Genomic DNA, 13,046 nt, shown 5'->3' on the forward strand with positions numbered 1-13,046 from the left:
CGCTGGATCGGTGTGTGTGTGACACCGATCCAGCGATGTCTTCACTGGTAACCAGGGTAAACATCGGGTTACTAAGCGCAGGGCCGCGCTTAGTAACCCGATATTTACCCTGGTTACCATTGTAAATGTAAAAAAAACCAAACACTACATACTCACCTTCTGATGTCTGTCGCGTCCCCCGGCGTCCGCTTCCCTGCACTGTGTCAGCGCCGGCCGGCTGTAAAGCAGAGCACAGCGGTGACGTCACCGCTCTGCTTTAGGACCGGCGCTTACACAGTGCAGGGAAGCGGACACCGGAATGTAAGTATGTAGTGTTTGTTTTTTTACATTTACACTGGTAACCAGGGTAAACATCGGGTTACTAAGCGCGGCCCTGCGCTTAGTAACCCGATGTTTACCCTGGTTACCCGGGGACTTCGGCATCGTTGGTCGCTGGAGAGCTGTCTGTGTAACAGCTCACCAGCGACCACACAGCGACGCTGCAGCGATCGGCATCGTTGTCTATATCGCTGCAGCGTCGCTTAATGTGACGGTACCTTTAGTTTGGGGGGTTTATTAACACTGGTGTGACTCTCCATGGTATGCCTTGTACGATTATGAGTGCACCCATAACACCTAACACGGCCTTTTGAGGCTTACGGCACATAGTACTGAACACTACTAGGTTACCCCTCACTTTTATACACAAGGGGTGAAACTTTTAAGTAAAGCAGTCGTACTGTGGAACTTGTGAGTCACACTTCTTTTCCAGGAATATGAAGGAGTACAAAGGATTTATTGGGATTGTCCAGTTGAAACAAATAATCACCTATCCACGGGATAGGTGATAACTAGCTGATCGGTTGGTGCCCCACCACTGGGACCTGTATCATTTGGCAGGCCGGGGAGTTTGTAGCTCCATTACAAGAAGCCACAGCAGGTCGGATGCCTTACCTCTACATTCTCCAGTGGGAATGAATGGGTCGGCGGTTGCGCATGTGCATTATTGCTCCAATCTTCTGTGGATAAAAGTTCCACGTTCTGATGATCAGTGCGGGTCTTCGTGGTTGGACCCCACCAATCAACAAGTTACCACTTATCCTTGCATAGGTAATAGCTAGGTGTTTGCCCCAACCATCCCTTGAAGACTTCACGTGCCGTCACGTACCTGCCGATTGCTGCAGGTAAGCTTTCCAATACCGCTGTCAATCACTGACCGCGGCATTTAAGCACCACGATCCGGCCCACACATTATTTCACCCCAACACCCCTCCCAGTGATGCGGTAAAGTGGAAAAACTCAAAACCTCACAATGGATGGTTTTCGATTGCCATGAAAATGCCAAAAATAGCAATGAAAATTGAATAAAACACAGTATGTACTAAGGGAACATTTCACCACACTTGGAGTATTTTTCTTGCTTTCCAGTACATTATATGGTAAAATGAATGGGGTCATTCAAAACTAAAACTCATCCCCCCAAAAAAAACAAAAGCAAAACAAAGCCCTTATACTTCTGTATAGATGGAGAAATAGAAACGTTATGACTCATGGAGGAAGAGGAAAAACAGAAGCTCAAAAACTGAAAAATTGCCCTTTTAACAAGGGGTTCGTGGAGGGGTTAAAGAACTTTTTACATTGAGCTCTTACTCCCGGAATAGTATAAAGGGGCCGTTTGTCTTCTCTTATCAACTTACCTTCGGAGACGGGATGACGTAGCATTATTACACCTTATGGCCATTCTGCATCCACCCATTCTCTACAGCAGTGGACACAACTCATGAACACCCACTGATGTGAACTTCTTACACGGGGCTCGAGATTGTAAAAAATATATATATTTGTCTGTGGAAAACATGTGCCCTCTTAGTGTACAATGTTAACTTCATGCTATGATTTTGGTTTTCAGTGGAATATCTCTGATTACTTCTTTCAACGAGGAGAAACTATAGAAAAGGAACTAAACCGAGAGGAAGAATTGCTTCAGATGCAAGCAAAAGAGAAAGGAGTAGCTTTAAATCGCCCCTTCCACCCTGCTCCCCCATTCGATTGCCTATGGCTGTGTCTTTATGCCAAATTGGGAGAACTTTGTGTTGACACGCGCCCTGCTGTCAGAAAGAGTGCTGGCCAGACGTTATTCTCTACCGTCGGGGCTCATGGAACTCTACTGCAGCATCAAACATGGCACACTGTCATTTGGAAGGTACGTAAAATATCCGAATAAAACTGTAGGAGAGATCAGCGCAAAATAGGGTCTTATCCGAGCAATATAGTGAGCTTTACGCTCAGATCAAACTCACCTGTTTAATCCGAAACAACAGCATATAGTGCAAAATCGGCTGCAGCAGATCCACGGGTCAGCCAGTGCCCATCAGACATCAACAGGTTAGAAAGGGTTTGTGGATAGTCTCCGCGCTGCCGACAGGATTTAAAACCTATATCCCAGAGTAGTAAAAGGATTGGTTTATTTCAACGCGTTTCAAAGTTCAGGTCTACCATGTGGGTTTCCTGAAGAAGTAGACTTGTGCTTTGAACGCGTCAAAGTAAACCAATCCTTTTACTACACTAGGATATAGGTTTTAAATTCTGTCGGCAGCACGGAGACTATCCACAAACCCCTTCTAACCTATTGATTTGGAAGGTACGGGCAGTGCTTCGCCATGGTTTTTTTTGGGTCCCGTCCATGTGTGTTGGCAGTTTTTCTGCTGATAGTTTGATTCTTAGTGCCATAGGTGCTCGTTGCTAATGCACACCTTGAGCAGTGGCAGGGGTTTCCCATCAGCCTCCAACTCCGTAAAATTATAGAGATTGCTAGCCCAAAATGGTGAATATTAAGAGAATGTATTACATTGCATACGTTATTTTATTTCTTGTAGTGTGGATTATACCATTGTGCCTTCATAACGAGTTAAAAACTGCTTCTCTGCTGTAGGTTCTGTTCCACCTTTTAGATCAAGTTCGAGAATCTTCTACCACTGCTGATAAGGAGAAGATTGAATCAGGAGGTGGGAACATCCTCATACACCACTCCAGGGACACAGCAGAGAAACAGTGGGCCGAAACCTGGGTATTAACCCTAGCGGGTGTAGCCCGAATATTCAACACCAGACGATACCTCTTACAGCCATTAGGTGAGATCACACTGGCCATTTTGAGTTAATAGAGGGGGTAATCTCTTGTTAGGTGTCGTCACCAATTAGCTAATAGTGACTCAGGTTACGAAGAATGCCTGCCTTTGGAGAATCTGGCATGATTTAATTGAGGATTCTAAAATTTAATTTTCTTTGTTTTGTCATTGTGTGGGAATTAAATATTAGCCTCAGTGGGTGAAAGCTGGCAGGGACTAGCACCACTGCCAGAGCTTAACTAACAGGAAGTGCTGGGCGGGAGGCATTGCCAGTGTGGTAACACGAGAGCCTCCTCTCCCACCGTTTTACTAACCGGAAGTGCTAGGCGGGAAGCATTGTCAGTGTGGTGACGCGAGAGCCTCCTCACCCAGAGATTTACTAACCGGAAGTGCTGGGCAGGAGGCATTGTCAGTGTGGTGACACGAGAGCCTCCTCACCCAGAGATTTACTAACCGGAAGTGCTGGGCAGGAGGCATTGCCAGTGTGGTAACACGAGAGCCTCCTCTCCCACCGTTTTACTAACCGGAAGTGCTAGGCGGGAAGCATTGTCAGTGTGGTGACGCGAGAGCCTCCTCTCCCACCGTTTTACTAACCGGAAGTGCTGGGCGGGAAGCATTGTCAGTGTGGTGACGCGAGAGCCTCCTCACCCAGAGATTTACTAACAGGAAGTGCTGGGCAGGAGGCATTGTCAGTGTGGTGACACGAGAGCCTCCTCTCCCAGGGCTTTGCTAACAGGAAGTGCTGGGCGGGAGGCATTGTCAGTGTGGTAACACGAGAGCCTCCTCTCCCACCGTTTTACTAACCGGAAGTGCTGGGCGGGAAGCATTGTCAGTGTGGTGACGCGAGAGCCTCCTCACCCAGAGATTTACTAACAGGAAGTGCTGGGCAGGAGGCATTGTCAGTGTGGTGACACGAGAGCCTCCTCTCCCAGGGCTTTACTAACAGGAAGTGCTGGGCGGGAGGCATTGTCAGTGTGGTAACACGAGAGCCTCCTCTCCCACCGTTTTACTAACCGGAAGTGCTGGGCGGGAAGCATTGTCAGTGTGGTGACGCGAGAGCCTCCTCACCCAGAGATTTACTAACAGGAAGTGCTGGGCGGGAGGCATTGTCAGTGTGGTAACACGAGAGCCTCCTCTCCCACCGTTTTACTAACCGGAAGTGCTGGGCGGGAAGCATTGTCAGTGTGGTGACGCGAGAGCCTCCTCACCCAGAGATTTACTAACAGGAAGTGCTGGGCAGGAGGCATTGTCAGTGTGGTGACACGAGAGCCTCCTCTCCCAGGGCTTTACTAACAGGAAGTGCTGGGCGGGAGGCATTGTCAGTGTGGTAACACGAGAGCCTCCTCTCCCACCGTTTTACTAACCGGAAGTGCTGGGCGGGAAGCATTGTCAGTGTGGTGACGCGAGAGCCTCCTCACCCAGAGATTTACTAACAGGAAGTGCTGGGCGGGAGGCATTGTCAGTGTGGTAACACGAGAGCCTCCTCTCCCACCGTTTTACTAACCAGAAGTGCTGGGCGGGAAGCATTGTCAGTGTGGTGACATGAGAGCCTCCTCTCCCAGCGCTTTACTAACAGGAAGTTCTGGGTGGGAGGCATTGTCAGTTGTGATGACACGAGAGCCTCCTCTCCCAGGGCTTTACTAACAGGAAGTGGTGGACGGGAGGCATTGTCAGTGTGGTGACACGAGAGCCTCCTCTCCCAGGGCTTTACTGACAGGAAGTGGTGGACGGGAGGCATTGTCAGTGTGGTGACACGAGAGCCTCCTCTCCCAGGGCTTTACTGACAGGAAGTGGTGGACGAGAGGCATTGTCAGTGTGGTGACGCTTGTCATATTTGTGCTTGAGAAAGGGGAAGTTTCCAAGTTGCGGATGGCATGTCCTTAATGCAGTGACATTGCAGAACTTGGCAGAAATTGATTGATTTCACTTTGGTGAGTAATTTGTTCATGTTGTATTTTTTAAAAATTCTCTTTTATAAAGAACTAGCTGTACTACCCGGCTTCGCCCGGGGTAATAACTGCTGTTAGCAAAATAGAATGTGTTAACAAAAATTTATCCTGCACAAAAAAAACACAAAACAAATAGATAGAAATGTAATTATTAAAAGGCAAAAACTAAGCTAATAGAAGCATTTTACAACATATATTTCAACACCAGAGATATTCCACACAGATTTAACTAAATTGGCCAAGTAATGTGAAGTAATCTTCTACTACTTATTCGAGAGCCTTTTGATAAACGACATTCTTAGTTTTTCCTTCAGGTGCAAAGACAAACAGATTTTTGGCTGTTCCAACTATTGAACAGGCCACATAAAGTTGACCATGAGAAAAGCATGGAGATTGTAAATCTAAGCTAGCTGAAGAGCCCGGCGTTGCCTGGGCATAGTAAATATCTGTGGTTAGTTATAGCACCTCACTTCTCTTATTTTCCCATCACGCCTCTCATTTTCCCCATCACATCTTTCATTTTCCCCCTCACATCTCTCATTTTCTCCCTCACACCTTTTATTTTCCCCATCACTCCTCTTATTTTCCCCTCACTCCTCTCATTCCCCCCTAACACTTGTCATTTCGACCTCACATCTGTCATTTTCCGATCACTCCACTATTTTCCCTCACTCCTCTCATTTTGCACTCACACCTTTTCATTTTCACCTCACACCTCTCATTTTCACCTCAGTATATACATGTTTGTCATCTCCCTTATATATAGTATACACCTGTATGTCATCTCCTGTATATAGTATATACCTGTATGTCATCTCCCCTGTATATAGTATATACCTGCTGTGTGTCATCTCCCCTGTACATAGTATATACCTGTATGTCATCTCCTCCTATATATAGTATATACCTGTATGTAATCTCCTCCTGTATATAGTATATACCTGTGTGTCATCTCACCTATATATAGTATATATCTGTGTGTCATCTCCTCCTGTATATAGTATATACCTGTATGTCATCTCCTCCTATACATAGCATATACCTGTATGTCATCTCCTCATGTATATACTATATACCTGTAGGTAATCTGCTCCTGTATATAGTATATACCTGTGTGTCATCTTATTCTGTATATAGTATATACCTGTATGTCATCTCCTGCTGTATGTAGTATGTACCTGTATGTCATCTCCTCCTCTATATAGTATATACCTGTGTGTCATCTCTCCTGTATAGAGTATATATCTGTGTGTCATCTCCTCCTGCATATAGAATATACCTGTGTGTCATCTCCCCTGTAAATAGTATATACCTGTGTGTCATCTCCTCCTGTATATAGTACCGTATTTTCCGGCGTACAAGACGACTTTTTAACCCCTGAAAATCTTCTTAAAAGTCGGGGGTCGTCTTGTACGCCGGGAATCGCCTTGTACGCCGGGTGTATATGGTGGGTGGGGGGGGGGAGTGATCCTGATGACGACGAGGGGGCGTCTCACAGGAAAGTGAGTATCCCCCATTACCTTATCATAGCGCTGCAGCGTGGGGTCTCTGTGCTGGGAGCGGCGGCTGCTGTGCTGTGCTGTGGCGGCTCCTCTTCTGCAGTGTGGGGCCTCTGGTGCTGTGGGGCGGTGGCGGCGGTGGCGTATCTTCATGCAGTCGGGGCTCCTCCGGCATCTCAAAGCCTAGAAGCCCCGCCGGCAACTCCATCGGTGTAATGCGCTGGCCTCCGGGAAAATGGCCGCTGCTTAGATTCAGATCTCGTGTCCCGAGATTTCGGGACGAGATCTGAATCTGAGCATGCACAGCCCCCAGCGGCCGGGCCACCGCATCGCACCTATTGAGCTGCCTCCGGGAAAATGGCCGCTGCTCAGATTCAGATCTCGTCTCCCGAGATCTCGGGACGAGATCTGAATCTGAGCAGCGGCCATTTTCCCGGAGGCCACCTGACCGCATTGTACCGATGGAGTTGCCGGCGGGGCTTCCAGGCTGAGATGCCGGAGGAGCCCCGACTGCATGAAGATACGCCGCCGCCACTGCCCCACAGCACCAGAGGCCCCACACTGCAGAAGAGGAGCCGCCACAGCACAGCAGCCGCCGCTCCCAGCACAGAGACCCCACGCTGCAGCGCTATGATAAGGTAATGGGGGATACTCACTTTCCTGTGAGACGCCCCCTCGTCCTCATCAGGATCACTCCCCCCCCCCCCCCCCCCCCCCCCCCCCAAAAGGCACATATTCACCGGCCCTATAAGACGACATACGGTGTATAAGAAGACCCCCAACTTTTAAGAAGATTTTATTTTTTAACTGGTAAAGTTGGGGGGTCGTCTTATACGCCCAGTCGTCTTATACGCCGGAAAATACGGTATATATCTGTATGTCATCTCCTCCTGTATTAGACCTCGTTCACACGTTATTTGGTCAGTATTTTTACCTCCGTATTTGTAAGCTAAATTGGCAGCCTGATAAATCCCCAGCCAACAGTAAGCCCACCCCCTGGCAGTATATATTCGCTCACACATACACATAATAGACTGGTCATGTGACTGACAGCTGCCAGATTCCTATATGGTACATTTGTTGCTCTTGTAGTTTGTCAGCTTATTAATCAGATTTTTATTTTTGAAGGATAATACCAGACTTGTGTGTGTTTTAGGGCGAGTTTCGTGTGTCAAGTTGTGTGTGTTGAGTTGCGTGTGGCGACATGCATGTAGCGACTTTTGTGAGATGAGTTTTGTGTGGCGACGTGTGTAGCAACTTTTTGTGTGTCGAGTTGCATGTGACAGGTTAGTGTAGCAAGTTGTGTGCAGCAAGTTTTGCGCATGGTGAGTTTTGCGCGTGGCGAGTTTTATGTGTGGTGCCTTTTGAGTACGGTATGTGCAAGTTTTGTGTGAGGCAACTTTTGCATGTGTTGCAACTTTTGTGCATGTGGCAATTTTTCCGCGTGTGCAAGTTTTGCGTGTGGCGAGTTTTCCATGAGGTGAGTTTTGCACGTCTGGCGAGTTTTGCATGTGGAGAGTTTTGCGCGTGGCGCGTTTTGAGCGGCGACTTTTGTGTTTCGACTTTTATGTGGCGAGGTTGGTGTATGTGTGGTGAAATGTGCGCTGAGGGTGGTATATGTGTTCGAGCACGTGGTAGTGTGTGGCACATTTTGTGTGTGTGTTCATATCCCCGTGGCGGTGTGGTGATTATCCCATGTCGGCGCTCCACCTTAGCAACTGTTGTACAGTATATACTCTTTGGCGCCATCGCTCTCATTCTTTAAGTCCCCCTTGTTCACATCTGGCAGCTGTTAATTTGCCTCCAACACTTTTCCTTTCATTTTTTCCCCATTATGTAGATAGGGGCAAAATTGTTTGGTGAATTGGAAAGCGCGGGGTTAAAATTTCACCTCACAACATAGCCAATGACGCTCTCAGGGTCCAGACGTGTGACTGTGCAAAATTTTGTGGCTGTAGCTGCGACGGTTCAGATGCCATCCCGGACATACATACACACATTCAGCTTTATATATTAGATTGAAGTAAAATGCTTTGTATCTGTGTTTATGGAATTTACATTTTGATTACATTAATCTCCATTGTTTTTAACATAGGTGACTTTTCGAAGGCCTGGGATGTTCTCCTGGATCACATTCAGTCTGCAGCACTTAGCAAGAACAATGAAGTTTCTTTAGCCGCACTCAAAAGTTTACAGGAAATTTTGCAGATTGTTAGCCCAACCAGAGAAATTGATAGGCCAGAGGCCCTGCCTGGTATCTCAGTTACTGTACCGGCTCTCATTGGACCGGTCTCGGCTGCTGGTCCAGGTAGACCACTTATAAGAGCGGACTCTGCTGGAGAGAGACTTATCAGGTACAATAGCACCGAGCAGCCCATCGCCATGGATGAGATTGAAGACTCCGCTCTGTGGTGGGCCGCCTGGAACACCTGGTATAGGATTGGTTCAGAAAGTACAAAGCCTCCAACTACATGCGACAAGCTGACTTTTATCCCAAGTCAGCCGTTCCTCACAGCTTTAATTCAGATTTTCCCAGCTCTTTATCAGCACATCAAAACTGCTTTTAACATGGATGACCTCCAAAAGCTTGGGCTTATATTACATGGGGCTGTGTCAGTGCCTATAAGCTCGGACGCCTCTCCTTTCATCCTCCCCTCTTATACTGAAGCAGTGTTGACAAGCCTGCAGGAATCTGTGCTCACAGCGTTAGATGTCCTACAAAAGGTGACTGTCCGTCTCATTTTCACTTTCACATTTTTTGGCTTTTTCTTTCTTACATGGCATCCAATGCTGAAAGCAAACATTAAAACAAGTATAAAATCAAATCTTTAATAAACTAAACACCTAATTAGAAACATTACATGTTCTATATAATATATTATGTTCTTATTTGATCCCTTATCAACTTATTACGTACAGTTGCATCATATACCTGCTCCTTGACTTTGATGCGGGTTCAGGAACTGAGCCTGCGTCTTTCCTATCAGATAATGGCTGTGATATTCAGCCTCTGGTGACGCGAAACTACACCCGCTGCTGTTAACCTGTTAAATGCCACTGACAATCTCTGACTGTGGCATTTACTGCTCGGGGCATATTATGTGCAAATTGCCCATTCCCCCAATGATGGCATCACAAGTTGCTATGACTGGGGGGGTCTGCTTTAGACTCCCTTGCCTGTCATGACTGTACTCCTGTGAATGCCAACTTGTGATCATAGGACAAAATGAATGGTGTCATTCAAAAGCACAACTCCTTGCATAAAAAAAACACGCCCTCGTACGCCTGTTTTCTATTTTCTCAGTCAGACTTTTCCTCTCACAGGATGTTGTGTTCTTTTTCTTAATCACATTGTTAACCTAATACATAGTAGAATATAATGGTTAACTGTAATTAGTTTTATTTTTATTTTTTTATATTAAAGAGCATGTAGTAACCTGGTGACAAAATGTCCAATTAAAAAAAAAAAAAAAAGTTCACCCATGTATCCATATTATTCCCATGACAAGATCCCGTTAATAGCCCAGCAGACATGAAGGACAGTTGATCTCCATAATCCGAATACACCCACATGTATAAGAGCCTGTGTTATGTGATCAGAGAGGTTGTCCCTAATTTGTGTCTTTCCTTCCTTTTAGGCCATCTGTGTAGGCCCGGAAAATATGCAGATAATGTATCCAGCAATTTTTGACCAGCTGTCTGCATTTGTACAGTTTTCTTGTAAACCTCCTCAGTATGGCAAACTAGAAACCAAGCACATTGCTAATGCCAAATACAATCAGGTGTGTATTATCGCGCCACCCTTGTGTGGATTACAGTCTGATACTAATGACATTGTTACCTGCTTGTGCAGTAGTGAGTATTTTCCATTACACCGCACTACCATCACATATTATAACATTTACTGCTTTTCTGGTTTTGTACAACCCATCGTCTACTGCCGCAGTTTATATAAAAAACAAATAAACTGAGCTTTATTCACCCTGGCCAGGTCCATCGCTGAGTCTCCGCCTTTGCACCTAGTGTCTGTTATTGTCTGTGGCCAATCATTGTGTTCAGTGGCTCATGCCTTCAACTCGCTCACAGCCAGTGATCTCAGTTATTGGCTGCAATGCTGTCGACAGGTGCCTTACATTTTTTTTTCACTGCAGAGAGCCACTTGAATTGGAGAGTTGCTCCCGAGACATCCAGTATCCGTGATGTCTGATGTCATTGAAGCAAGATGGAGCCTTCTGCTTCTTTCATTTGTAAAAATGTTAACATGTAGTACAGAGGGAAAGCTGCCACTTGTTTGCGGCTTTCCTATCTTATTCTACAAAGGGTTCCCCCTCACATGTATGAAACATAACGGGGTGTTTGGACTGAGTTTTATCCTACTGGTAAAATGGCTATGTTAGAGGGACTCTGTCAGCGCAGAATGGCTGATCCAATCAAGTACAGGCGTTCGGTGCACCCTTGGTGTGGCGAAACAGTTATATACACCTTCCCAGCTACTTGTTTCCCTTCTATCTGTGCCCTTCTCTGGCTCTGTACACCAGAGCTGTCAATCAAGAAGAGGGGGAAGGGATGATAAAGGAATGACAAGTAGGTGGAAAGGTGCACTTAAATGTTTGGCCACACCAAGGGTGCACCAAGCTCCTGCACTTGGTTTGAACAGTCGTTTGCGGCTGACAGACGTATTCCTAGATACATCACCATTTTAATACATCTTACTTTCAGCTATGCGAGCCCATGCGTTTTGCAGATCCAGATTTGTTGGTATAGCAAACCTCATGTGAAAGCCATATACGTGATTTTAGTCCATGGCCTCCTGCATTTTCCCAGCGGCAGATGTTGGCGTCATAGCGGCTGTATTGGACTAGTTACACATTGCATACAATCCAGTGTACCATTGTTTGGCTTGTCAGAGGGTGCAGTTGGTTTGTGAATTCTGATGAGACCTCTTGACTTGTATGGTTGGCTCTAAAAGTCGAACATTGAGTTGAAAGGGATTTTATTGGACAAAGCTCATTGAAGGGAATACATGAAGCTTTAGGGCCAGCAGACCTATTACATTGGTGAGTAGGATGGTGAAGAACAATTTCAAACTTACTTGTGTCTGCAAATCGTTATTCCTTTACTGAGAAAGTCAACTTTGATTCTTCTTGTCATTGAGGCAGGAACTGCATTTAGGATGGGCTGATTCCCGGCTAGTGCTGGCGTCTTTCCATATGGGTGACTGATGTCTCCTCTGTCCTCTGTTGCCCAAAACCGAGAAGGGCGTGGGGGTTGTACTAGGCCAGGAATCCTCCCGAAGATCCATGCACTAGCTGGGAATTGTCCCATACTCATGTACTTAATTAACTCTTTCAGGGATGTAAAACCCCTTAGTGTCCCGAAAGGTTTCAACTTCTCTTTTCCTGCCATAGCCAGCAATGTAATTAGTTTGGTGACCCTAGATCCCCTGACAAAGTCCTTTTAGTATTTGTGGCTAGGTAAAATGGCCAATTCTGCTTCTTCATTTGGTTAATTCAAGTCGCTGCAGTTAATTCCATAGCTAATAAAAAATAATTGAATTAATTGACACTATGTTAATGAAGCACCATCAATAAGATTGCATCGTTCTCTCATCTAAAATTAACATGTATGTGTCTAAATCTATCTGAATTAACTTCTCTCGTTCTGTTTATTCTGCAACAAAATGGAATCACAATAGATCCAACTTTTTGCACCGGTGAGTGACATTTCCTTAAAAATTGCCCTGTCCTGACAAAACCCAAAAAAATAACTAAGACTTGTAACAATCATAAATTCCTCCTACTGTACACTGAATCCTTGTATGAAGATTTCTTACTTTCTTTGCGCATGCAAAGTGCTTGTTTCTGCTTTTTTTTTAATGTTTCGGATCACCAGATCAGCACGCATGCAGAAAATAACCAGTTCCGATCTCTGCAAATAGTTTTCCTGTCAACAGTCTTGAAATCTCATGTATGATGCTTTTATTCCAGGCAGAGTGGGTCGCCTTAAATTATGTACCGTTTGCTGAAAAATCCTTGGAAGTCATGGTTGACCTGTACCAGAAAACAGCATGTCATAAAGCTGTAGTGAATGAAAAGGTTCTCCAAAATATTATTCGGGTACGTACGATTGTGTTTTGGGGCAGGGGGGGAATGGCCCTTTAATGTGGCTGTTCAGGCATAAGTAATTGACCTACGAACATGATAGTTTCTCAGTAGCAGATGGGTGGTAGACACCGGACTCCCACCGATCAGCTCCATTCGGGGGCTCAATGTAGACATGTGACCAGAGCTGCTGAGTGTAGCTCCATTCAGAGTGTAGCAGCCGCTGCTGGGTACTGCAGTACTTTGTCACCTGAAGAGGACAGCTGTGCGGCAGCGGCTGCTACTCTCCAAATGGACCTGCTCTCAGCAGCTCTGATCAAGTGTTTATGCGCATCTGCATCGGAGCAAGAAACAGGTGATCGGTGGGGGAGCCGGGTGTTGGATCCCCACA

At 46.0% G+C, this 13,046-nt stretch overlaps 1 protein-coding gene across 2 annotated transcripts in view; it reads left to right on the forward strand.

The window, feature by feature from the left end:
* The window catches only part of MON2 (MON2 regulator of endosome-to-Golgi trafficking), a 137,048-nt gene that overhangs the window by 70,773 nt on the left and 53,229 nt on the right, over positions 1-13,046 (forward strand). Inside the window, exons 24-29 of one of the 2 annotated variants that reach the window (XM_077265500.1) lie at positions 1,889-2,182; positions 2,912-3,110; positions 8,650-9,278; positions 10,193-10,336; positions 12,250-12,267; positions 12,542-12,670. In XM_077265500.1, coding sequence (XP_077121615.1) covers positions 1,889-2,182; positions 2,912-3,110; positions 8,650-9,278; positions 10,193-10,336; positions 12,250-12,267; positions 12,542-12,670 — 1,413 coding nt within the window. The remainder of the gene's footprint in view (positions 1-1,888; positions 2,183-2,911; positions 3,111-8,649; positions 9,279-10,192; positions 10,337-12,249; positions 12,268-12,541; positions 12,671-13,046) is intronic. The other variant, XM_077265501.1, reaches the window with a different exon arrangement.

Source organism: Ranitomeya variabilis, chromosome 5 (assembly GCF_051348905.1).
Source record: "Ranitomeya variabilis isolate aRanVar5 chromosome 5, aRanVar5.hap1, whole genome shotgun sequence".
Lineage (NCBI taxonomy): Eukaryota > Metazoa > Chordata > Amphibia > Anura > Dendrobatidae > Ranitomeya > Ranitomeya variabilis.